General features: G+C 37.9%; 1 protein-coding gene across 3 annotated transcripts in view; it reads right to left on the bottom strand.

The window, feature by feature from the left end:
• Positions 1 to 341: 341 nt before the first annotated feature.
• gpam (glycerol-3-phosphate acyltransferase, mitochondrial) overlaps positions 342 to 25,200 on the bottom strand; it is a 93,198-nt gene continuing 68,339 nt past the window's right edge. For 2 of the 3 annotated variants that reach the window (XM_060842136.1, XM_060842138.1), the window contains 11 exons: positions 24,742 to 24,827; positions 23,258 to 23,364; positions 22,257 to 22,327; positions 19,281 to 19,545; positions 17,086 to 17,222; positions 16,787 to 16,864; positions 14,556 to 14,681; positions 13,926 to 14,046; positions 9,367 to 9,435; positions 7,761 to 7,819; positions 5,243 to 7,210 (listed from right to left, as the gene is read on the bottom strand). In XM_060842136.1, coding sequence (XP_060698119.1) covers positions 7,097 to 7,210; positions 7,761 to 7,819; positions 9,367 to 9,435; positions 13,926 to 14,046; positions 14,556 to 14,681; positions 16,787 to 16,864; positions 17,086 to 17,222; positions 19,281 to 19,545; positions 22,257 to 22,327; positions 23,258 to 23,364; positions 24,742 to 24,827 — 1,233 coding nt within the window. In that variant the 3' untranslated portion in view covers positions 5,243 to 7,096. Of the gene's footprint in view, positions 4,090 to 5,242; positions 7,211 to 7,760; positions 7,820 to 9,366; positions 9,436 to 13,925; positions 14,047 to 14,555; positions 14,682 to 16,786; positions 16,865 to 17,085; positions 17,223 to 19,280; positions 19,546 to 22,256; positions 22,328 to 23,257; positions 23,365 to 24,741; positions 24,828 to 25,200 lie in introns of those variants that run through there. The other variant, XM_060842137.1, reaches the window with a different exon arrangement.

Genomic DNA, 25,200 nt, shown 5'->3' with positions numbered 1-25,200 from the left:
GGAAAAGCCCAGGCCAGAATTGTGGTATATGCTCAGTTTATTCACCTTGGCCAGCCTAACAATTTGGGTTACTGCCAGCACTGCATAAGTTTGGAGCATTACCTTGCATATCTTCTTGGGTAGAGATGGTACTCATGCAAGTAATTCTGAATGGCTTTCATTTTGGAGTGTGCTTATTTATCTGAAACAAATCTCCATACTGTAAACCAATAGATGCAATTCCTTTGATATATAAACCAGTTATTTATAACTGTTATATAAACATAACATTTCAACCATTTTGAGGGTGGATGAGAAAAGACAAGACAGTACAGGTGAGATAAGAATTGTTAACCTGCTTTATTTCACAGTCAATGAACAACAGTAGTTATGATTGGCTCACTTATTTCAATCAGTACAACTTATCTTTGCACAATATAGAATAATAAACATGCCACACTTGCCCATACAAATCAGGTGCCTTTACTTAAAACAAAATAAATCAAACCAAACTTACTGCAAGTTAAATTTCTATGCCAGTAAAACCTGCTTCTATTACTAACCTTTGCTTTAATCCTTCCTTCCTTCCTTGTGTCCTAACCAAAAAGGATGACCTGCCAGACAATAACACTGACATCTGGAGACACAGATATTCAAACAGGTGTGAGGTGCTCATCAATTACTAGAGACAAGCTAATAAATTACTTAGCGCCTTTTGTCCTTGTGGAAAATTTGCATTTTGACCATCTTTCTTCTTGAGCTTGAGTATACATTGTATTAAGATACAATACTTGAGCATAATTGTAGAAAAATGGCCAATGACCTTGAATGTTATCACAGTATACAGGGGAAAAAATTATAACACAAAAGAAAATTGTTTAAGATTAGCATCAATCATTGGCCAGCAATTTATCACATTTATTCTAACAGAATCAGAAAGTATAGGTCAGATTAAAGACCATTTGATCCATCTCATCAATGCCAGTTCTTCAACTGGAACTATCCCATTGTACTCCGTAAACCTCTACTGTCATATATTGCTCTTTTTCAACTATTTGTCCATTTCTACTTCCACTGTTATAGTCTATGTTTTATTGATTTGGGAAATTAAAAATATTCCAGTAAATCTTTCTGCAAACAAAAATCTAACTTCCCTTTTATTTTTTATGTTCTTATTCGTCTGACTCTCCTCAGCTTGCTGCTCCATTGTTACTAATTGGCTAACCAATGGTTAGCAGAGTTTAATTTTGGAAGAGTTCTGATATCAAAGTGCAAGGTTATCATGAACCTTGTAGAAATGACCATTTCTGGAATAAAAGTTGCTTCTACAGGATTTCCAGAGTTGCAAAAGGTTAGAGAACCAAAAACCTCCACAACCACCACCACAGAATTTTAATCTCATCACCATTTTGAAAACTTCTGTTAGAAACAGTTCAACCTCCTCTGTACTAGCTTAACAAATTCTTTAACTCTCCAAACCATTCCTCATAACTAAAACCTCTAAATTTGGCTAAAAGTTAGTTGACTTTGTAGGGTCAGCACAGAGTAAAACTCCTATTTGTGCTTTAGCCCGTAATAGGCCAAGGTTTGTGTTCACTTTCCCCATTTTATTTTGTTTCACATGGAAGTCCAGGAAAAACAGAAGCAGGCATTAATGCAAAATTAAATAAATTAGCTTTTCTCTTGTGCATTGATCCTGAAGAGAACAGTTGTTGACATATGTTTTTGGACAGATTTATCAAAAACAATGGTGCAAGAAACTTAGGGTACATATTGAGTTTACAAGCTACTGACAAGTATCTGCTAGGTCAGAACATTGAAGAAAGCAGCACAAAACTATTTTATAAACTTTTATTTTACAGAGGTGATGAAACAGTTTCCCTCAAACAAGATATGTGGTTTTTAAGGATTGTTTCCTTGAATTTGCATTTCAAACATCAAGGTCACAACAGTTAAGTGGTTTCAGCACTTGCACATTTTCTCGTTCTCCACTTTTTCCCTCTCTATCAAGAAAGCTATGGAGAGACAAAACAGCCCAAACTGTACACAAATAAAGTCACTGCCTTTTTTTGCTTCTGCAGTAATGATTATGTCCTGAGCAATAACTAGTGTTTGGGTCACATTCCCAAATGTTGAGATTCCTAACAAGCAGCTTCTTTTTGTACATCTGAGCTTTAGTGGTCAATAATCTTCAAAATATCGCACTGATCTGAAGTATTTTAATGGCATATTAAATACCTATCTCGAATGGGTAAAAATAACTGTGCTTATATAACAATAAATAGAATAACCAAAAAGGTTCATTCTCCTTGGCAGACATTAGTTGATAGTCAAAACGCAATTCCATGCAATAGCTTAGACAGAACTGAATGAATACTGCAGTTGCCAGCACTTGTAGCAAGATAGGTTGAATCCAAGTCCTCTTTGTCCAAGAACACTGCAACCTCAATCTTTATGTTTGATCTTAACATTCAAATTTTCATCCACTGCTAAACTGGCAACATCCTTGGACTAAATTAAAATAAAGTTTTGCAACATTTTAAACAATGCCACTCAGTCATCAGTTTGTAAACTAAAGAAAGCAGTTAACCTCCTCAATTAACCTTTTCCATTACCAAGTTGGAACTAAACAAGTGAGTAACTGCAGCAGTCTGTCAGAGATTGACCTTATAGGGTAAAAAGTGACATTGTGTGATACATGAATGGAAGAATAAATCCTTCACGGTTTCAAGGTCAAGATATATACTGGTATATACACTGACAAGATCACTTACATACAACTAAGCCCCAACATTGAGTTATACCTTTTTTTGTTTTATACTTTTACTTACTTTCCATCACTTCATGATATTACTGAAAACTTAGCAATATTTGTTTAATGTAGTTAGTCAAAATTGGAATCTTAGTGATACATAAAAAGGACAAACATTCAACTACCTCTAACATGCATTCAATGGAAATCCCATGTGGTCCAATAAATATGCAATGTGCCATAACAATAGTTCCAGACTACAAAGATCCAGTTACAGGTTTAACTTTCTAGAATATGCTGAGTCAGCTGTTCTCAGCTTCAGTGTTTTGTGGCTATGATTGGGAGATAAATTGGCTGGGATTTCTGCTCTTGATCTCAATCCTGATTCCTTGCCCCAGTGTGAAACCTCTCTGCTTGGGTGAATGTTGTTGCTGTTGTCAAGCAAGGACAGGATTGGTCACGGTTGCAAAAAACCTGTATGTTAACACACAAACAGCAAAGGCTAGGCCCAATTATGAAGAGATGTCACTTTCAGGAGGCTACTGGAAGGTTAATGGAATTCATGTATTCCAACCAATTCATCCATTGTAGCTTTCAGGAGGATAAGGTAGAAACCTGGTTGATGAAAGGTGAATTATTTTAATTCATGGCTTTACTGATATTTAGACTTAAACATTCCATTAGTTTTCTGAATGTGACAATTGCCATGTTGAAAACAATTTGAAATGGTGAGATGGTCTTCTCCACACAGTTGGTCTTTGCCAAAACATCTCAATTATCTTGAATTTTGCATCAATTTTGATTTCAAGAAACAGAATATATCAAATGGCAGACAACAAAGTAAATACCATAAAATGACAGTGAACTGCTGTAATATTGTGTTTTTATCCATGACACATTTATTTCCTATATGGCTTTAATAATGGTCTAAGATCTTTCTTAATTTTGGAAGCACCAAATAATTAAGGCTTCTAGTAATCTAGGTTATGTCACAGTCCTGAGCTTAACTGATCAGTGCAACTGTTTCCAGCTATTGCTTCTCAGTAAGTTAAAATCTGCTGCACATTCACCTCATTACCTTTAAAATATGTTTCAATTTATTTTCAGAATGTGAGAATTTTGTTCTCACCAACATAAAAGTTCAACTTATACAACCCAATAGTTCTAAGCTGTCTGTACATCAATATCCTACTTCTAGAAATAAATCTTCCAGCCTTTTCTTACCCTGATACTGTAACGTGAAACTGATTTTAAAAGCTAAAACAAGTTAAAAGAAAAGGTCGCTTGGGTATAAACAAACTATACACTTGAACGAAAATTAGAAACTGCTGGGAATATGCCAGCAGGCCAGTCAGCATCTGAAAGAGAAAAGACAGTTAACGTTTCTGCTTTTATTTTGTATTTACAGCATAGGCATTTCTTCTTTGAACCCCATCCTACACCAGAAGCATACGGTACAAATCCACCCCCACCCAAACACAAGGCAGAAATTCAACTTGCCAGTTCTGCAGTCATTCACTCATAAAATCAAAACATCAAATAATGCAGCACTTTGTATCATCTTTTTACATACATAACATATTGCATATATTAGAAATGGACATTCACAAAAATGAACAAATACAAGCTAAAATACAGTGCAACTAGGTTGTGGAAAATCTTTGGTCTAACACAAAGGTAATGTTTTCCACAACAGTGATTTAACTTATTCAGTTATATGTTGTGGAAATTTAACCATTAAGGCCTAACTTCTTTTCTCCCAAGATTCAAATTAGCATGAGTTCATGTTAACTCAATGAAAAGGGAATAGCTGAGACCTTCAATAAATAGATACACGATAAAATAAACTGTACAAATGTGTTAATGGATCACAGTATTTACACATATCACAGCAAAAAAGTGGTTTCCTAATCCCAGCCTTCATAAATGATATTGAAATGTTTTCTCATTAAATATCTGTAAGGAGGTGGTCCACCATTATACCAGTTACAATTTGTTCACTACACTGTTTCAAGCTGGAAGTGTAGCTTACATAAATCAACTTCTCTTACTGATGGTATTGCAAGCCTAAAACTTCAGGTTAGAAAGTCTCTTCTTTAAGAGGAAAAGGACAAAATATTGCAAATTGTAAGAATTTTATGCCCATACAGTACTGGCATATACTATAAATTTAAGGTTGATGTGCATCATCAAAGGAATGAGTTGGACTCTATATTGTAGTGTTTGCTTTAATAAGATCATATGGTTCCAGTCCCTGGTACTATACTTTGAAAACTGTTGGTTGTAATTCTGTTGCAGCCTTCACACATAGCCAGGGTCGATCTTTACTGAAAACGTGTTGCTGGTTAAAGCGCAGCAGGTCAGGCAGTATCCAAGGAACAGGAAATTCGAGGTTTCGGGCATAAGCCCTTCATCAGGAATGACCTTCATCATTCCTGATGAAGGGCTTATGCCCGAAACGTCGAATTTCCTGTTCCTTGGATGCTGCCTGACCTGCTGCGCTTTAACCAGCAACACATTTTCAGCTCTGATCTCCAGCATCTGCAGTCCCCACTTTTTACTCAGGGTCGATCTTTAATCAGGTAGAAACAAATGCACATTGAAAAACTTTAGGATGGTTTAAAAACTATTTTATCTCCCCCTCCATATTGCCACGTATATGGTTATCATACAATGGGCAATCTGAATGTTGGGAGAAGGGCAATGCAACGATTGGTTAGTGACAATTCTGTCAAGGCTGGGATTTGAACTTAATAGTCTATAGATTAGTAGCCATGCACAGTATTCTTATAGCATATTGCTTACCCCAAAATAGACACAACTATTGGAATGACTACCTTATTGCCAAGGTACAATAAATGTAAACATTTGGCCTTTTTGAAGTTTATATGGCTTTTGTCTTGGTCACTAAGTACTTTGGATTTAATCAAAGTACGTGTATTTCAACAAGCCTAAAGCAATCTGTAATTTGAGATACAGCACACACAAAGTACAGATCAAATAACTGTTAATATAATTAGTCCTTTTTACAGGACAGTGCTTTTGAGCATAGATTGATAATTATTACACCTCAAACAGCAAGTACCCAATGTCAATTTGGCCAGACTAAAGAGTCAGGAAAATGGTGGTGTTGGGGGGGAGGGGACAGGGGAGAAGAAGAGAAGAGATGAGAAAGGCAGGGATAAGAAAGGGGAATAAAAGAAACAGACAAAACATGCATGTGCTGGGGGATGGGAGTGGTAAGGAGAAGCATATTTCAATCTGGATTATTCATTTATAGTGTGCAGCTGAGGTCACATGAACTCACAAATTTGTCACATATTTCTTGGTATAACTGTTTCATGCAGCATGGCAAAAAGCAGGGGCCAAGTCAGATGCTGTCCCCTATTTTGAAACCATGCATGGGAATGAGTTGCCAAATGGAAGATGGAAAGAAATATCTTTCATAAGATAACCATTTTTAATATAACCATCAGCTACCTGGAGGAGTCAGGGCCCTATACAAGAATCTAAAAGATGACCTTAATGTAGCATATCTTTTGTAAGTGCATTAGGTAGCAGACATTGCATCATAGAATTTATAGATTATTGTAAAAACTGTCATCTTTCAAGATAGGCGATCTTCCACCAGAATATGGTTGGTGCTAAAGTTTGGGTAAAGATTTCTTATTAAGTCTATAACCAGCATTCAGAGTCACTCCCAAATATAAAACAATTGTATTGTATTGAAGGTATTGATATGAAGTCTGGAGAATGGTAGATGCTGATCAAAACCATTATTTGCAAGGAAAGCCCACAGCCTAATCTTAATAGAACTCACAGTGTTAGATCACTTAGGTTTTAGAACAGCAAAATGTTTTAGCAAATGGCTCTCTCACATGGCAATATGCTCCCCAGTGTCCTAAGAACCTTGATGACTTGATACCTCATTCATTATTGCTGAATTTGACACTACAACCTATGGCCTATGACTCAATTTATCAGAAATAGTGTAAACAAGCATAAATTACATAAGCAGTAGAGGTCAAACAAACATATGCAGTTTCTTGGGCTGCCATAAAATATCAGTGTATCCAACAGATCAGCAGCAATGATGGCAATCACCTCTTAGGGAAATATACTTTCATATACCCGCATCAAAAGACACAGATAGGTGACACCAAGGGGAATGCTATGTTAACTTTGATTGTATGGGTAAGAAAGACATCCAGCCATGTGCTTTTCAGTAAAAGTGAAAAAAAATCAAATTAGAAAATGCAGCAAGTGAAATATTCAATTCTGTTTTTAAATGTCAATTTGCAATTCAAATGGGTTAATCAGTCCAAATCAATAAATCACCATTTGCACCACTTTGCCCAGCACTTTCTATTCTTTAGTAAATTTAAGGATGTATTCCAGCAGTTTCTGTTGATTGATGAGAGGTAGAAAGGTGTTGCTCAATTCCAAGGTGGAGCACCCATTCTTCTGAACTTTGAAAACCTGGGGCAGGCAGAATTATTTGTATTATATATTTGGTGATTTTATAAAACACATGACATTTGACTTTTCTATGAAACACTTGACAATTTTATGCAGGCACACAGCTTGCAGGAACCATGATATTCTCTTCTCACAATTACATCTGATTACAAGTGTGATAATTTTCTAAAAAGCTCACAACAACAGCTGTTGTCTTGAAGGATTATTTCTCGGGTCAATTTAACAAATAGATTATAGGAAGGTCCTGTACAGGCAGGGGTGAAATAATTTTCCCGACCAATAAGGAAGGACTATAACTACTTCAGTCTTAAATCTACCACTTCCAAAGAATTTGCACACCTTTGTTGCTGTTAGAAACCTTAGACTATCTTTACTATACTTGTGGTGCACACTGCTTCTGAATGTTCTAGGATGACTAGGTCATAACTTGCAGCTTCAGTCTGTATTTCACACTTGCAGTTGATGAAACTATAAATTAACTTGGGCTTACTAAATCATTCATGCAGTACTTCAGAACTCAATGAAAGGGATCGTGGAAAGTAGTACATACCCCGAGATCTTTAAGAGTCTTCACTGCACTTTTTGCAAGGCAGAAGGTGGCACTCTCACCTACAGGAAAAGGAAAAGTATTGAACCAGGAAATGATCGCTGTTGTTACATGTGGTAAGTTACAGGACATGTTATACAGCCGGAGTAATACACCAAGTAAGGCACAATATGCTACTCCAGCGCTACGATGGATTTGCATTCCTTTATTGTCATAATCTTAGTTGTTGTAGGAAAATGCTTGCTGAAGACAGAGTTTAGTTGCTACTTGACAAGGTAAATTTGTAGATTTTATTGTTCCTTTGTATTTTCAGCTTCAAATCAAGGAAATCATAGGCACAAACTGATGCCATTCCCTCCCTTTTAAAGCCTTGATTCTTCTAGTAGAATGGTTACCCAGTAGGAAAGGCTGGACAGGCTAGACTCAGACCTGTCATAGATAAACAGGTAACAACAATTGAAACATAATTATAAGATTACAACGGGTCCTAAAGGGTGTACGTGTAGAGGATGCTTCCTCTTTTGGAAGAATCTAGAAATGGGGGTCAATGCTAAATAAATAGGGTTGCCCATTTAAAACAAATAAGGATAAATTGTGCCTCTTCGAAGGTTTAGTCTCTTTGGAAGTCTGCTTCCACTGCTTCTTCAGGAAGAATTATTGCAAATTTTTAAGACACAATTAGCTTTTTGCTAAGCCAGAAGGTGAAAGGTTATTGGGAGTAGTCGAAAATGTTGAGCAATCAGATCAGCCATGATCTTATCAAATTAATCTGTAATTACAGAACAACCTCAATTACCTGAACGAGACAAGCAAGGGATATTTTGTTTGGATAACTGATTGTTCGGATAATGAATAATGTTTTTACAGGACCTTAAGATCTTGTTCGGATAATCAGAAATTTGGGTAATTGACGTTCGGATAACCGAGGTTGTTCTGTATATGTATACTCTAGTCAACCTATACAATAATATGTAGCATGTATTATTTTGCTGAGAAGAACCAACAGTTTATGCTGACTTGTTTTTGTTAAAACCACAAAGTCGAATTACTGTCTGGGGTTCAACAGTGTTAAATGTTTAGAAACAGTGCAAGTTGGGATAACATGTAAATTGGTAGCAGCATGTTCTTGTTCCAAGTTAATAGATGACCGTCTTCTGCGTTCTTTTGTCCAAAATAATTTTGACTTTTGTTTTCCCTGCAGGGTGATGACTAGAATTTATCAAATATCACTCGGCGCTACTACAGTTTACTTTAGCCACGGACTCAGGAAGCTTTTGGTTTAAGTCTAACTCTAGCATTTGAACCCAAAATCTGGGATAATGGTTTACATCAGTACTAAGGGAATGCTGTATTGCTAAATGTGCTGTCCTATGATTTAAAAGTTACGCCAAAACTCAATCAGCTACTTCTGGTTTACTTTATAAACTGTAATAGGATGTTTTTGAACAGGCAAATATAAAACACCAGAAAGATTAGGATTGATCTTTAATATGTGCAGAAATGAATAATAATCATTAAATTTAGAAGTTCCTGGATGCATTTCACTCACTCTGTGTAAATAAGATTGAAGTTGAGATAATAGTAACATAATGTATTTATTTGAACTCACCAAATACTGCAACCTTCATTTCTGTTCTGGATAACAGATACTTGTGAAAGTTGCTGATGTATTCAGCTTCTGAAAAACAAAATGATATTACTGAAAACTAATTACATAGCCATTCACACATGAAAACAGATTATTACAGAACATCAGATTGCATATTTAGTTACTCCTTTATTTTGTGAAGCATTCCATCAACCATAATCAATTAGAGAGTTTTTTTTCCATCAACCATAATCAATTGATGAATAAACTACTGTTTGAGAAGGAAAGAAAAATTCACAGTAACTCTTTTATAATTGTTTATAATTGATTATGGTTATGGAAAAAACTCTCTAATGAAAGCAGTTGCAGTTTAGTGCTGAATTTTAAGAAATTATTTGACACAGCTGGTGACCAGGCTGAACAAAGAGATCTAGGAGAAAGTAAGGACTCCAGATGATGGTGATCAGAGTCAAGAGTGTGATGCTGGCAAAGCACAGCTGGTCAGGCAGCATCTCAGGAGCAGGAGAATCGACGTTTCGAGCAGAAGCCTTTCATAAGGAGTGAGGCCTATGCTTGAAATGTCGATTCTCCTGCTCCTCGGATGCTGCTTGACCGGCTGAACAAAGAGAACAGCTATTACACCAATATACTGGCCAAAACATTTTTTCTTTCAAAGATTTATTTCCAATTATTTGGTATGATTTTTATGATTTGTTTTGAAGGTTAATAATCTGTTCACTGACACTCAGTTTGCGCTCCGCAATTGCCATTCAGCTCCTGACCTCATTGATTCAAATATGGAAAAAAGAACTGGACTCCTCAGATTAGGTGAGAGAGATTGTCCATAATATCAAGGCAGTATTTGACTAAGTATCTCATCAAGGCATCCAAGCAAAGTATGGAGTCATAGAGATGTAGAGCATGGAAGCAGATCCTTCGGTCCAACCCGTCCATGCCGATGAGATATGCCAACCCAATCTAGGCCCACCTGCCAGCACCCGGTCCGTATCTCTCCAAATCCTTCCTATTCATATACCCATCCAAATGTCTTTTAAATGTTGCATTTGTACCAGCCTCCACCACTTCTTCTGGCAGCTCATTCCATACACGTACAACCCTCTGCGTCAATGGGAATCAAGCGGACCTCTCTGCTGATTGGAGTCGTGCTGAGTACAAACAAAGATGATTGTGGCTACTGGAGTCAATCATCTCATTCTAAGGACATCACTGTAGGAGTTCATCAGGATAGTGTTCTCAACCCAAACATCATCTGCTGCTTTAGTAATGGCTTTCTTGCCATCATAAGGTCAGAAGTTGGAATCTCCACTATGTTTGCACAATGTTCAGCATCATTCATCACCCCTCAGATATTCAAGCCGCCCATGTCCATATGCAACAGGACCTGAGCAACATCAAGGTTTGGACTAAAAAAAGATGGTAACATTTGTAGTATATCATTTCACTGGAGGCAGTTCAGGGAAAGTTTACAAGGATGAGCCCTTCTATGGAAGGATTGTCTTATGAGCAAAGTTTACACAGGTTGGGACTCTACTCACTGGAGTTTAGAAGAACGAGAGGTGATCTCATTGAGATATAAGATTTTTAAGCGGCTTGAAAAGGTAAGTGCTAGGAGAATATTCTCCCACATGGAAGAATCTAGGACCAGAACGCACAGTCTCAGAATTAAGGGGTGCCAATTTAAGACTGAGGAGGAGGAGGAGGAATTTCTTCTTTCATTGACAGTCTTTGGAACTCCTTGTCAGAGAGAGCTGTGGAGGCAGAGTTGTTACAATAGATAGATTCTTGATCAGTAGGGGAATCAAGGATTATGGGGAAAGGGTAGGAAAGCAGGAGTGAGTAGTTTTGGATCAGCCATGATCCTCTTGAATGGTGGAGCAAGCTTGGTGGGGCCGAATGGCCTAATCCTGTTCCTATGGCCTAGGAACACTTCAACTAAAAATAACCTGACTGTTCACCACCCACTCAACTGCCCCACCCCTACTCCCACTCCACACCCTCAACTCCAACCACTCTTGATGTTCAATGACACTATCAAAGCTGAATATCACTATTAACATCATGGGGATTACCACTGACCAGAAATTAAACACAACTACCTATGGATACAAGAGCAGATAAAAACCAGCAATTCTGCGGCATGTAACTCACCTCCCAGAGTCATAGAGATGTACAGCAAGGAAACATATCTTTCGGTGCAACTCATCCATGCTGACCAGATATCCCAACATGATCTAGTCCCATTTGCCAGCACCTGGCCCATATCCCTCCAAACCCTTCCTACTCATATATCCATCCAGATGCCTTTTAAATGTTGCAATTGTACCAGCCTCCAACACTTCCTCTGGCAGCTCATTCCATACACGCACCACCCTCTGTGCGAAAGAGTTGCCCCTTAGGTTCCTTTTATCTTTCCCCTCTCACCCTAGACCTATGCCTTCTAGTTCTGGACTCTCCCACCCCATGGAAAACACTTTGTCTATTTACCCTATCCATGTCCCTCAATTTTATAAATCTCTAGGAGGTCACCCTCAGCCTCTGACAGCCCCAGCCTATTCAACCTCTCCCCATAGCTCAAATCCCCCAACCCTTGCAACATCCTTCTAAGTCTTTACTGAACCCTTTCAAGTTTCACAACATCCTTCAAATAGGAAGGAGACCAGAATTGCATGCAATATTCCAAAAGTAGCCGAGTCTCAGGAAGATACGATAGTTAAGGTAGCATTTGGTATGCTTTCCTTTATTGGTCAAAACATTGAGTATATGAGTTGGGAGGTCATCTTGCAGCTGTACAGGACATTGGAAACAGGAGGTGGCCTAACCAATGTCTATCTACCAAGTACAATACATAACTTAGGAGTGTGATGGAATACTCTCCACTTGCCTGGAGGAATGCAGCTCCACTAAGGTTCAAGAAGCTTGAAAACATTCAGGACAAATCAGTCTACTTCATTGAAACCAAATTCACCACCTTCAAGATTTACCCTTTCGCTGATATATAGTATTACCTGTTCAAGACTCTTTTGACAGCATCTTCCAAATCTACCTCCTTGAATGACAAGACAGCTGATGTAGGGGGACATCAACAACTGTAAGATTTCCTCCAAACCACACATCATCCTGACATAGAACTGTTTCACTGTTCCTTTACTGTTGGTGGGTGAAGATCCTGAAACTCTCTTCCTAATAGCACTGTGGATGCCTATACATTACAAGGACTGCAGCGATTCAAGAATGCAACTCTCCAGGGCAATTAGAATGAGTGACAAATGCTGACCTAGCCAGTGATATCCATATTCCGTGAACAATTTTTAAAAATCCATTATAATATTTCTCAAACTTGAGAGCACTCCTGGTGCTTTTCCAGGATCTCTGTACATTTGTAAGGACCCTGATAACCAGATTAATAGAAGTTTATATTTTCTTTTTAAAAGCTCACTTGATTTATATCCATGAAAGCTGTTTCCTTATTCAATGATAAATTGAAAGACACTGATTTGCAGTCAGCTCACTTTTGATCAGAAATATAACTGGACAAGTCACATTAATACTGAAAATACAAGGACAGGTCAAAGGTTGGGAATTCTGCAGCAACTCACACCCTGACTCCTTTCCACCATGACCACATAAATGATGACAGTGGAAGGGAATATGCCCACATGCCTGGATTAGTATAAACACCAACAATACTCAGAACAAAGCAACCCAATTAATCAACATCATATCTACCACCTAAAAATTCAACACCTTCTATCACTGGCACATCATAGCAGCAGTGTATAACGTCTACAAAATGCACAGGAGCAATCCACCAAGGCTCCCTCAACAACACCTCCCAAACTGCAATGTTTACCACCTAGATCAAGGGCATATACGAACAAACCATCGCCAAAGTCACCTTTCAAATTTCATGCCATTTTGGCTTGGAGATATACTATTGTTGCTTGTCATCAGTGGGTCAAAATGCTCAGACTCCCTATCTAACAGCATTGTGGATTGGCTTACACCACATGCATCACAGCAGTTAAAAAAAGAGTTTCCCAAAGTCAATTACACAACATCAGTTATCCTGGAACACGGGGCATCTGTGTGATCAAGTAGAATCACAAAGCAGTAAAGTGGAGTGTTAATAAGAGGTTTGCCAAGCCATTCTTGGCCCTAGTTACCATTTTTAGACAAATGCTTTATATGATTATGGTTTAGATGCAGTCATGAACAGACACGAACAACTTTGCTGGTCTTTGGTTAGATCACTGGCAAACACCAAACCTTGCTATTTGCTACCTCCGGACAGATCACATTGCAGCTTCAAGTTATTGAACTCAAGATATAAATCTAAAGATCTATGTGTTGTTTTACCCTAACCTATTGCTTTTTGTAGTTAGAAAAATAGTAGATTGTAAAGCTTACCTCAATTAAGTTCTTGGCCACAATAAAAATTGATTTTAATAAACAAACCTTTGATGATGTTTAATTAAGGGTAAGAAAAGAATTGATGATTAGCTCATGAGTGAACGCACTTGTAAAAAAAATCACAACTAAAAGTCCTCAATAAAACTCACCTTCAACTGGAGTTCTAAGGTTTTGAATAAAAACAGCAGCTGCAAAGTAAGCCTCCAACAAAGGGCCCAACAGTGTCTGTAGGAAGGTGATAAACTCCTGATGATCCTGAGATTGACTCACCTAGAACAGTTAAGTTTAAGAATAACTTGTATTTGTATTTACAATATCTTAATACACTAGTTGATTTTGGGCAATATTGCTCAATTATTGGGTAATCGTGTGAACTGATTTCCAACACTTTACAGTATAGTCAGTAATCCAGGTTCCAACCTTCTGATGCTGCCCACATACAACAAGAGCACAGAACAGAAAATCAACCAAGATGTTGAGCAGGGACCACTTCATGCATTTTGCATAGACTATTCAGACTGGAGAGTTAAGTAACTTCGTTAGAAAAGATCAATCAATTCTATTAACTTTGATTGTCAAACACTGCTTAAATAAGAACATAAATATTTTACATGTTTCCAGCACCAAATGATACATTACAGAAAGCACTGTAATCACACTGTTCGCACTTAAACACTCAATTTTTGAGTGCTAACCAATGTTACACTGTAATTGAGGATGAAACTGCTGAAATAATACAATCTGATAAAAAAAGTCTAAACAATTTTGTAAGACAACACCTTTAGATAACGATCTCTCCGTTCTTCCCCATAATCACTGTCATCTTCTTCATCGCTTCTCCATGATAAACCATCTGGATATTTATTAGCCCATGTTTCCTCTGTTGGACTGGGGCTCAGATCCTCCTAAACAGTTAATAAACAAAGACTTAGATATGATTTGAAAAGTACATGAGTTACATATGGCTAACAATACACTGCATTATAACAATTTAATATCAAGCATTATGCATCTGGGCATGCAAAAAGCTGACATGCAACAATATGGTTACCTCAAGAATTGAATGACCATCGAAGGTCTGGTACTATCTTGACTGGATGGGGTTACATGCGCACACAGGTAAGTGCATGTGAGAGAGAAGGAGGGTAGCGAGATCAAGCAAATAGTAAAATATTTTATGTCATCATCTTGGGGGTGTAACCTTAAAAGTGTACAGTAGGGTCAAAGGCTATATACTGTGTCATGGCTTTATAAACGTGCAAATCTATCTTTCTGACAATATCTAATATCTCCATATACTTGCCCTTCACTCCTCCCTAGAACATCTTGACACCAAGAACAGCTACGTAAGAATCCTACTCATTGACTACGGTTCAACCTTCAACACTAATATCCATTCAAGACTGATTACTAAACTTAGTGGTCATGGATTAAGCCCCATTCTCTGTAACTGGATTCTCATTCCTGAGCCATAGACCACAATCTGAAGACTGAGGACAATATTTCATCCTCACAAACGCTCAACACTGGGGCCCCAAGGATGTGTACTCACTGTATACCCATGATTGCGTTGCCAAATATGAGACTAATGCCATTAACAAGTTTGCTGATGACACCACCACAGTCGATCGAATCTCAGATGGCAATGAAACAGACTAAAAACAGGAGGTGGAAGAACTGGAAAAATGGTGCACTGAGAACAAACTAGCTCTCGATGCTGGCAAAACCAAGGAACTCATTATTGATTCTCTGTGGGATGTTACTCATGCCCTCCCACACATTAACAGCACAGAAATGGAACAAGTGGAGAGTGTCCTGGGAGTGCTCATCAACAACGAGCTTTCTTGGACTCTTCACGTGGATGCACTAATTATAAAGGCCCGACATTGTCTCTTCTTCCTCAGGCAGCTGAGGAAATTTGGCATGACGATGAATACCCTTGCCAACTTTAAGAAGTGCGCCATTGAGAGCATTCTGTCTGGATGTATCACTACCTGGTATGGCAACTGTACCACTCAAGATCGGAGACAGTTACAGAGAGGGGTGAACCCAGCCCGGACAATCACAAAGGCCAACCTCCCATCTATAGAATCCATCAACAGGCACTGTCAGGGAATGGCCACCAGCATTCTCAAAGATCTAACCTACCCTGGCAATGCTTTTCTACAACCTCTACCATCGGGGAGAAGGTACAGAAGCCTGAACACATGTACCAGCCCATTTCATAACAGCTTCTACCCTACTGTTGTTAGAATACTGAATGGACTCACAAACCCTCAACATTCGCCTGTACCTGTGTTTTTGTTTTTGCTGCTGTTTACCTATTATTTACTTATCTATGCTACTTAACTGTGATCTGCCTGTATTGCTCGCAAGACAAAGCTTTTCACTGTGCCTTGGTACACGTGACAATAAATTCAATTCAATTCAATCTACATAAAAACAATTGAATTGCAACAGAATGACTTACAAACCACCTTGCATTAAAGGATGCCAGAAATTACAATCACAAAAATTCACAAAGAAAGAGAGTGAAAAAGTATATGTTGCTGGGATACTTTGGAATTCAAAGTCCACCAGAACACTAGAGTGAGATTTTGAGCAGTTTACCCTCAGTGTGGGATTTAGACCAGCAACATTTTAAGGAAGTGAGGATAATTTTCTAATTAATTCTGGATTATTAAAAATGTAATAATTTATAAGTTCTGTTTGAGAATTGTAGCCAAAATAGTCAAGAAACTTGCCACAGGAACTAAGGTTCTATATATTATCAGGTCAAGGCAAATCAAGAATATGGCATCTTTAATGGTGTTCTTCTGTAATTCAACCTGATTTCCTGTAAATGTAACCTCATTGTCTCCTAGAGAATTAGCACAAGCAGAGAAAGAAAAGTCAGATTTGGGTAGGTGCATTAGACAACAACACTTATCTCACTTCATACATGCGGTTGAGAATTTATAAATTATGTAGTTGTTCATGCATTTACAAGTCCAGTCAATTGTTTGCTCACCTCTGCCACCATCAGGATGCCATACTGAATAAACTTTCTGACAGTATGATGGAAAACCTGGTAGTGTGTCTGGCAGGGCTACAAACAGAAATGGGAAGGACAAGATAAATTTATACTTAATTCACAATAAATTATTTACATTGCGATCAAAACTGACACATCTTATTAAAAATGCTATGTTGCACATCTTATTCTAATTATTTCAGACTTATCACAATTTGTCTATTAAGCCAAAATTATTGAAATCACCACAGAGATCTAATAGAATAGCAAGGCTTATGCATCTCATTTGCACTTACCAATGCCACTGTGACTTCATTGGAAAGGAGGTGGGACAGACTAGCAGCTGTGCGAATAAGCCTTTCTTGGCTGACTGTTAACTCCATTTGGCCTGGTTCTATAATCTTCTCCTTCAGAATAGCAGAGAGAGAACAGGCTGTAATACAGTGAAAGGGAGAATGAGAATTAGCTGGAAACAGGACAGAGAGACTACCAAGTCACAGGGGCAGTTTGTTCAGCTCTAAAACAAATACCAGAAGACATTTCTTAGGTTGCCTCATAAATTTTATGTAATTATTAAAACAAACATAGCACATATCAATTTTAATACCATTTCACTTTACCAAAATTTACTGACGTGCAGCACAAACACTGACAAATTGGAAAATACATGAAATGAACCCACCAGAAATAGCATGCTGAAAGGACTAATACCAATGCCATCAATGCTGTTTTTACATGTTACTCAAGTTTATCAGCAAAATAAGTTTATCATCAACTAAATTCCAACAATTTAGTAAAAAAAAGGTTACTTTCTTTCCATTTCTCCTGAAGACTTATTGGTTAGACCTCAACTGATACACTGTGTTCAGTTTAGGAGGGCAAGACCGTATTGTGGTATAGGTGTGGCATGCAGGATCCCTAACAAAAGTGAAGTCGCTGGAATCAAAGGAGAACTCTCCACTGGTTGAAGTCATACCTAGCGCAAAGGACAATGGCGGTGGTTGTTGAACATTAGTCACCTCAGCTGCAGGGTATCTCTGTAGGAGTTCCTCAGGTTAGTGCCTTTGGCACAACCATCTTTAGCTGCTACATCAATGGCCTTCCATCCATAAGATCAGAAGGAGTCCATGTCCAAGTCTGGATAAATTCCAGGCTTGGGCTGACAAGTGGCAAGTAATATTCGTGCCACACAAATGTCAGGCAATGAGCATCTCGAATAAAAGCCAATCTAATTACTGTGCCTTGACATTCAATGGTGCTACCATTACTGAATCCCCCACAATCATCATCCTGGGGATTACCATTGACTAGAAACTCAACTGGATTAGCCACATGAACACAGTGTTGCAGAGGGCTGGGGAGGCGATTTAAGACAGAGAAAGATAGGCTCTGGTAATTAAAGATTACAGGGGGTAGGCAGGAGAACAGGGTTGAGAAATGTATCAGCTATGGTTGGATGGCACAGCTGAATCAATGCATCAAATAGCCTAATTCTGCTCCTGTGTCTTATGGCTCAAGAGCAACAGATATCTGCGAATGCCACCACCTGCAAGTTCCCTTCCAAGCCACTCACCATCCTGACTTGGAAACATATTAGCATTCGTTCAGTGTCATTGGTAAAAAATCCTGGAATTCCATCCCAAATAGCATTGTAGGGGTTAACTACAGTACATGGATGGCAGTGGTTCAAGAAGATAGCTTACCACTATCTTCTCAAGGGCAACTACTGATGGGAAATAAATGCTGACCCTGTCAGCAATGTCCCCGATATCAAAATAGGAACTGCAGCAAGCCACTTCACCTCAAGTCTCTTCTGCTATTGAATACAGTGACCGATCATAAATTCTAGCTTCCTGAACTACAACCATATCCCTTAATCCCCTTAATATCCAAACCTCTACAACCACAGACCTCTGTGATAAAGAATTTCAAGGAACCACTGCTTTTGGTGTTGGAAACACCTTTCATCCTGATGATACTTACAATGAAGGGACTGAGCTAAGATAAGATTGAGTAAGCAAGCTTGGTACAAGTTAATCACCGAATTTGATAGCACAGGAGGTAATTCCACCAATTATCCATGTGTGGCTGCTTTGAAAGAATATCCGATTAGTTCAACTCCTTCACGCTTTGCATAAAGCCTGGGGAAGATTTCCACAAAAGATGAACTAATTGAGTTGTTTGAAATAAATAAAGAAATTGGCTATTTCCATAAATCTCACACTTTTTATTATTAATGCTTTAATGGGTATGCAATTGCAGATTCAAAGTTCATACCCATAATTTTCCATCAATTTAGAAATGTACATATTTTAAAAATACTTGCACTATAATTAAGATTTACTGAGATTTTCTGATTTTGTTATTTGCTTGGCAACTTGCACAAGGCTTGAATATTATGCTTGTCTAAGTGGATTAACTGGAAATTAATTAATAGATAGAAGCAGCAGCTAACTGCCATCTAGTGGTGACACCTTGACTTAGTACTTACCAAGTATTGCTTCGGTGAGAAAAACTTGGAAGATACCATTGCTGTAGAAATTCAGCTCAAACAAGGCTGGAATTGTTGTGGTTGGAGCAATAAAAAACTCACTATTGCGACGGGAGCTTCTGACATTGACACACTCTCCCAGTAAATGTAATGCATGCATAACCAGGTCTTCAGAATTTCCAGAGAATCCCAAATCAAAATCCCGAGCTAACACCACCTCCTTCATACAGAAGAAATCTTCCACCAACTTTGATAAGTGGACACCCTGAATAAGAGCAACGATTTGGGAAAAATAAGTCTCTAATTAAGTCAAGACCTTACCAAATACGAAATCACAAGCCCAGATTTACAGTTAACAATTTGAATAATTTGAACAATGAATAAAATTATGTTGTAAATAACCATACTCAAAGATGTAGGCAATATCATCAGTTAATGTACATGTTGAAAACTGTCACTGTCTGGAACCTATGATCCTTACCATGTCAGGCACGAAGGGGATGCAATTTATTTTAGGGAGAGCATGCAAATCAGATAAAATCTCACAAGTAACTTAACAAAGGGGTCCTTCACCCTGATTTTGATGATTTTGCTTCTTTAACTGGGGATCATTATAACAATACAATGAACAACTTAACACAGCAGGAGACAGTTATCTCAGTTAGTTTGCAGTGCAGAATAACACCAAGAGTGTGGGTTCAACTTCCCACACCGGCTGAAGTTACTTTGAAGTTCCTGCCTTCTCAACAGCTCCCCTCGTCTGAGGCATGGTAACCCTTAGGTTAACCCATCACCAGTCATCTCTCTCTCTCTCTCTCTCGAAGGAGAGAGCAGCCCTATGAGAGAAGCTAAACTCTAAGAAATTCGTATTTATCAGTCTTAAATACCCTTTGTGCTTACTGTACTGTGTTGCTTCACCTGGGAGTCAAAATTCTCCAATTTCTACTTTGAACTCTCTCTAACTTTCCAAAAAGCAACCCATTAAATAATAAAGAATACTGGAAAGTGAAGCAAGTCTTTATTCGATTATGGAACAGGTCTATAGTTCAGACATAGTCAAAGAGGTCTACAGCACTGAAAAAAGGCTCTTTGACCCATCGAGTGTGTAGTCAAAAATAGGCATCTCATTATTCTAATCCCATTTCCCTGCACTTGGTTCATACCCATGTATGCCTTGGCATTGCAAGTGCATCTGAGTGCTTCTTAAATGTTTACGAGGGGTTTTGGCTCCACCACCCTTACAGCAGTGAGTTCCAGCCTTCCACCACCCTCTGGGTGAAAACATTTTTCCCCGCAACCCCTCAAAACTTTTTCCGTCTTCCCTTAAAATCAATGTCCACAGTCACTGATCCCTGTTCCTCCTGTCTACTGTATCTTTCTGCCACATAATTGTATACATTTCAATCATGTCCCCTGCCAGTTTCCTTTCAGAAAAGCAACTCTAATCTATCCAATCTCTAAATTTAAGTGAAACTCTCAAGCCCAAACAGTATTCTTGTAAATCTCGTCTGCACTCTCCAGTGCTATCATATTCCTCCTAATGTGGATTCCACAACAGCACACAATACTCAAGCAGTGGCCTAACCAATGGTTTCTACACAGACTCATACATGAGGTATTCCAGAATGGACATGTTGTTTGGGCCACAATGTTTGTGAAACAAAAATTTCACTCAACCCCTCATTATTATCTCTATTCTGCATATGTGATGTTGATATTTCGAAGAGATGTAAGAATAAAATCAAACCTGCACTTGACTTTCAGCTATCTATCTAAGGATTTACCCCAATACAAGTATAAATAATTAATAGATTTAATTTATGGAGCAGAGGAGATTTTGAGATGACCTTATTGAGGCATTTATGTTGCCAAGTTTACATTTCAACTTGCAAGGCTTCACACATGGAAATGACAAAGATTTAGTTCAAGAAATTTAAGGGAATATGATATGCAATTTTAAAGTCATCCATCAGCACATTTATCTCTGCAGTTGGACTGAAGACCTTCAAAGTAACATTCTATGAATTACAAAAGAATATTCTGTTTCCACTGGTTGGTATATCAGTAACTAAGGGATCACAATTTCAAGACTGTCAGCAACAGAGCTAGGAGTGAGATGAGGAGAAACGTCTTTACTCAGAGTTGTCAGAATTTGGAATGCAATGTCTGGGAGACTGGTGAAGGATGATTCCATAAAGTTTCAAAATAGAGCTGGATATGTATTGGAAGTGATGAATTGAGAGGGCTATGGAGATAGGGCTAGACAATGGGACTAGCTGGGTAGTTCTTTCAGGAACTATGTACAGACACGATGGGTCAAAGGGCCTCTTCTTTACCATAAAATTCCATGATTCTGTAATTTGTGGCTGGATTGTGATTGGTACTGCTTGTAAAGTTTGCCAATGACAATCATGGAGCACCCAATAGTTATTCTACTGCGTGCAGGACTACAATTGCAAACAGCAGAGAATCTTATTGTAAACAGAATAAGGTACATATTAGAATTACCTGATTATTTTAACTTACTTCAAGATATCAAATGTTATTTTTAAAATGTATCCCTTCACTGTGCTCCCATATTTATTTTTTGATGTCTTTGGCAAATGTACGTACAATAACTAGACTCCACACATGGACAAACCTTTTGCCTGAATAATTTATTTTGTGTAATTGCAATACACAATACTATAGGTTGTTTGTGGCAAACAGGGAACTTGAAGATGTGCACACAACTAAAGTAAACTGTTGCCAAGTTTATGTTCCAACTTGCAAGGCTTCAGACATGGAAATGACAAAGATTTTGTTCAAGAAATTTAATGGCATATGAGACACAATTTTAGTCATCCATCTGCACACACTTATCTCTGCAGTTGGACTAAAATTCTCCAAAGTAAAATACTTAATAACACTTGCATCTTTTGCGCATGGTAGCACTTGTCATCCTCAATACATGGCTCACAAATGAAAAGCTCTCACCTTTCTGTGCCTGTAAAGCAGCAAACATGCAACAATGTGAGTGGACATCACAGCAGAACATCTACTGGCAGCTGGAATTTATGAATCAAACAATGAATATAAATACAATGCCTAAATCAATTTGTAGACAATTTATGCATTAATCAGCAAATTCATGATCGATGTCTAAACATTCTAAATGTGTTTGCTACAAATTTCTTTCTAAAAAGAAACCAGGATGAGTAATGATCAAAAGATTTACTGATTTTAATTTTTAAACGAAACTAGAAGAATGAGGAAGATGGCAAAATATTCCCCCTCAAATAATTTGGAAAGAAATCAAATTAAGTTTGCATGCGTTTCTCTTTTTTCATATAGGCAATGAAATATGCTGAAATGTAACAGACATTAATATCTTACTCATACCTTAGTCACCTACCTGTGCCTGAACACAGAAAGCATATGTCAGAAAGCTATTCAACTGAGAGATGGTCATATGCATCATGAGCTAAGCCTGATCCTTTTCCACCCCTTGGAAACTGTGGTCAACAATTAAGAAGGGAACTACTGGATATCACTCACTTGCTCAACAGAATTAATTGTAGAATAGCCACTGCTGCCTTACATGACAATGGCTATTGCACTATAAGTTACATAGCACCACATAAAGGTTAAGAGGTCAGAAACAGACTATTTGGCTTAATTGGTTTATGCCAGTTGAAGCTGAAGGTTGAGGGGAGAGGCATGACACTCTTCCAGTTCTACCAGCTAACAGTTTCAATAAATCCTATTAGAGCACTCCTTCACCTTGCAAACTCATCTGACTTCCCTTATATGTATTTATGCTATTCAACTCAACTACTAAATGTGGTAGGAAGTTCTATATTTATATATTTAGCTCTTTTTTTTTGCATTGCTGATTCATAAAATAGCATTGTGTTTTGGTTCAGGTAGACAGACAGCAAGTATAATTTGAAAATTGCAAAAATGTCAATACTCAAATGATTCAAGTTGATACTTACTGAATAATGCATGTCTAGCTACATTGGAAATCAGTTGACGCTTGTACTGTTCATCTGAAAAATTGATATTTGGAACCTGAACGGGATCAGAATAATCAAGGGCTGGTCTGTATGGAGAAAAAGAGCAGAGTGCAATAACATATAAATGAAATATCTACTATATTGTTACTTAAGGTAATAACAGAAAATTTTGAAAACATTGTGAAGCAGATCAGACATCAATGATCAAAAAGGAATCCAATGGAACCTAAACTAAAATGGAAATTACGTTTTTGCCCAAAACTTATCTTTTAGCTCTTTGTAAGTTTCAGTTCAGTCGAGTACAATTTCTTATAGTTCAATCATTTCTTGGAAAGCTGAACAAACTACAGTACAAAAACAATGAATGTTTCTGAAAAATCCCTCAGAGACTGTTAATTAATACAGCACAGAAGTGCAATGATAGAGATTCCATGAACTATGACATAACATAATTAGTTCACAGATTCACACCTGTAACTCCCCACAGATTTAATTCCCAATTTGAGTCAAACAACCCTAAGGACACTGCAAATAAAAGTCAAATTTTCTTGTGTTGGGGCTACAGATCAACACTCATAGAGGAGGGCCCTCTTGTGGCACATTAGTAGTATTCTCACCCCTAGACCGTGAAGGCCTTAGTTCAAATCCCCCCTGCTCCAGGGTGTATAATAACATCTGAACAGGTTGATTTGGAAAAAAAAGGTTAAGTAACCAAAAAAAAAACACTAGAAGAGGTCTGGAAGCAGACTGCCTTAATTGCTTGGCTTGGAGATAGCATTCATTTGTAGAATAAGGAATTAAATCAAAATACATGGAGAAGAAAAGAAGTGACAACACACATTAGCTTCCAACAAAAAAATAACTTTCAGAGGCAACAAATCCTGGATGATTTCATAGGCACCATTTGTAGCAAAATCATTATTTCTATCACTGAATCTGATCTTGAGGGCTCTTATGACACAGTGGTAATGTCACTACATTTAAGCCAAAAGGCCTGAATTCAAATCCCACCTGCTCCATAAGCATGCAACAATACCTCTGAATAGGCTGATAGGGACATATCTGAATCTGAAGCTCCTCTACAACAATTCCCACTATGCTAGCTTTTGAAGTTCTTTGCAAAAATTCGCTAGTTTCAAACAGGTCCACTCTCATCAATAGCGGTCTAGCCAAGTCAATGGAAGTAATCATGCTTGCTGGTCTGATATGGGTAGATCTGAGCATTTCATCATTGGTCTAAAAACAAGGCCAATATCTTCATAGGCAAGCCAGTTTGTTGGTGTGGCAGACAGGGCCACAATTTAAAGTGTGAATGGTAATCACATTGTTTGATGGTGCACGATGGACTACAGTGCATTTTTGACTAGAGACTGCCATTGCAACAATCTACACAAGTGTGCAATTGGCTTCATTTCAATAAACCAAATATCACAAATTCTTGCATTTATTACCATAAATCTTACCTATCAGAGATAATATTTGGAAGGAGGATTTCCTCAAGAGAGAGTTCAACAGGCAATGGACGGTTCCTTTGAGCATCAATATACTCCTGTAGTACCAAAAATTATATTTTTTCTTTTACTTTGATTAACAACAATCATGGCACCTTTTAAACAAGCTGATTTTTCATTGAACATAGCAAGGAAATTTAAAGTGAACGCCACTATTTCCACAGCATAATTGTGAGCCACTTACTTTTAAAAGGTTGGTGTCCAAGAGATGCAAAAATAATGACAATAATAAGGTGGTTTAATCTGGCAATAAACAAAAACTTAACCCTTAAAGCAACATTCGCCATCATCTCAGGGAAGAACAAACTAATTGATGAAAGCATGGGGAGCACTGACCAGATACAGGAGGGGCTCATGTTGTTTCTAGGTATTTGGAGTCCAAAATTGTGCAACAACTCAATGATCGATGCA

This window comes from Hemiscyllium ocellatum, chromosome 22 (genome assembly GCF_020745735.1).
Source record: "Hemiscyllium ocellatum isolate sHemOce1 chromosome 22, sHemOce1.pat.X.cur, whole genome shotgun sequence".
Lineage (NCBI taxonomy): Eukaryota > Metazoa > Chordata > Chondrichthyes > Orectolobiformes > Hemiscylliidae > Hemiscyllium > Hemiscyllium ocellatum.
The sequence above is the reverse complement of the archived record's forward strand: the minus strand, read 5'-3'. Positions and strand labels throughout refer to the sequence as shown.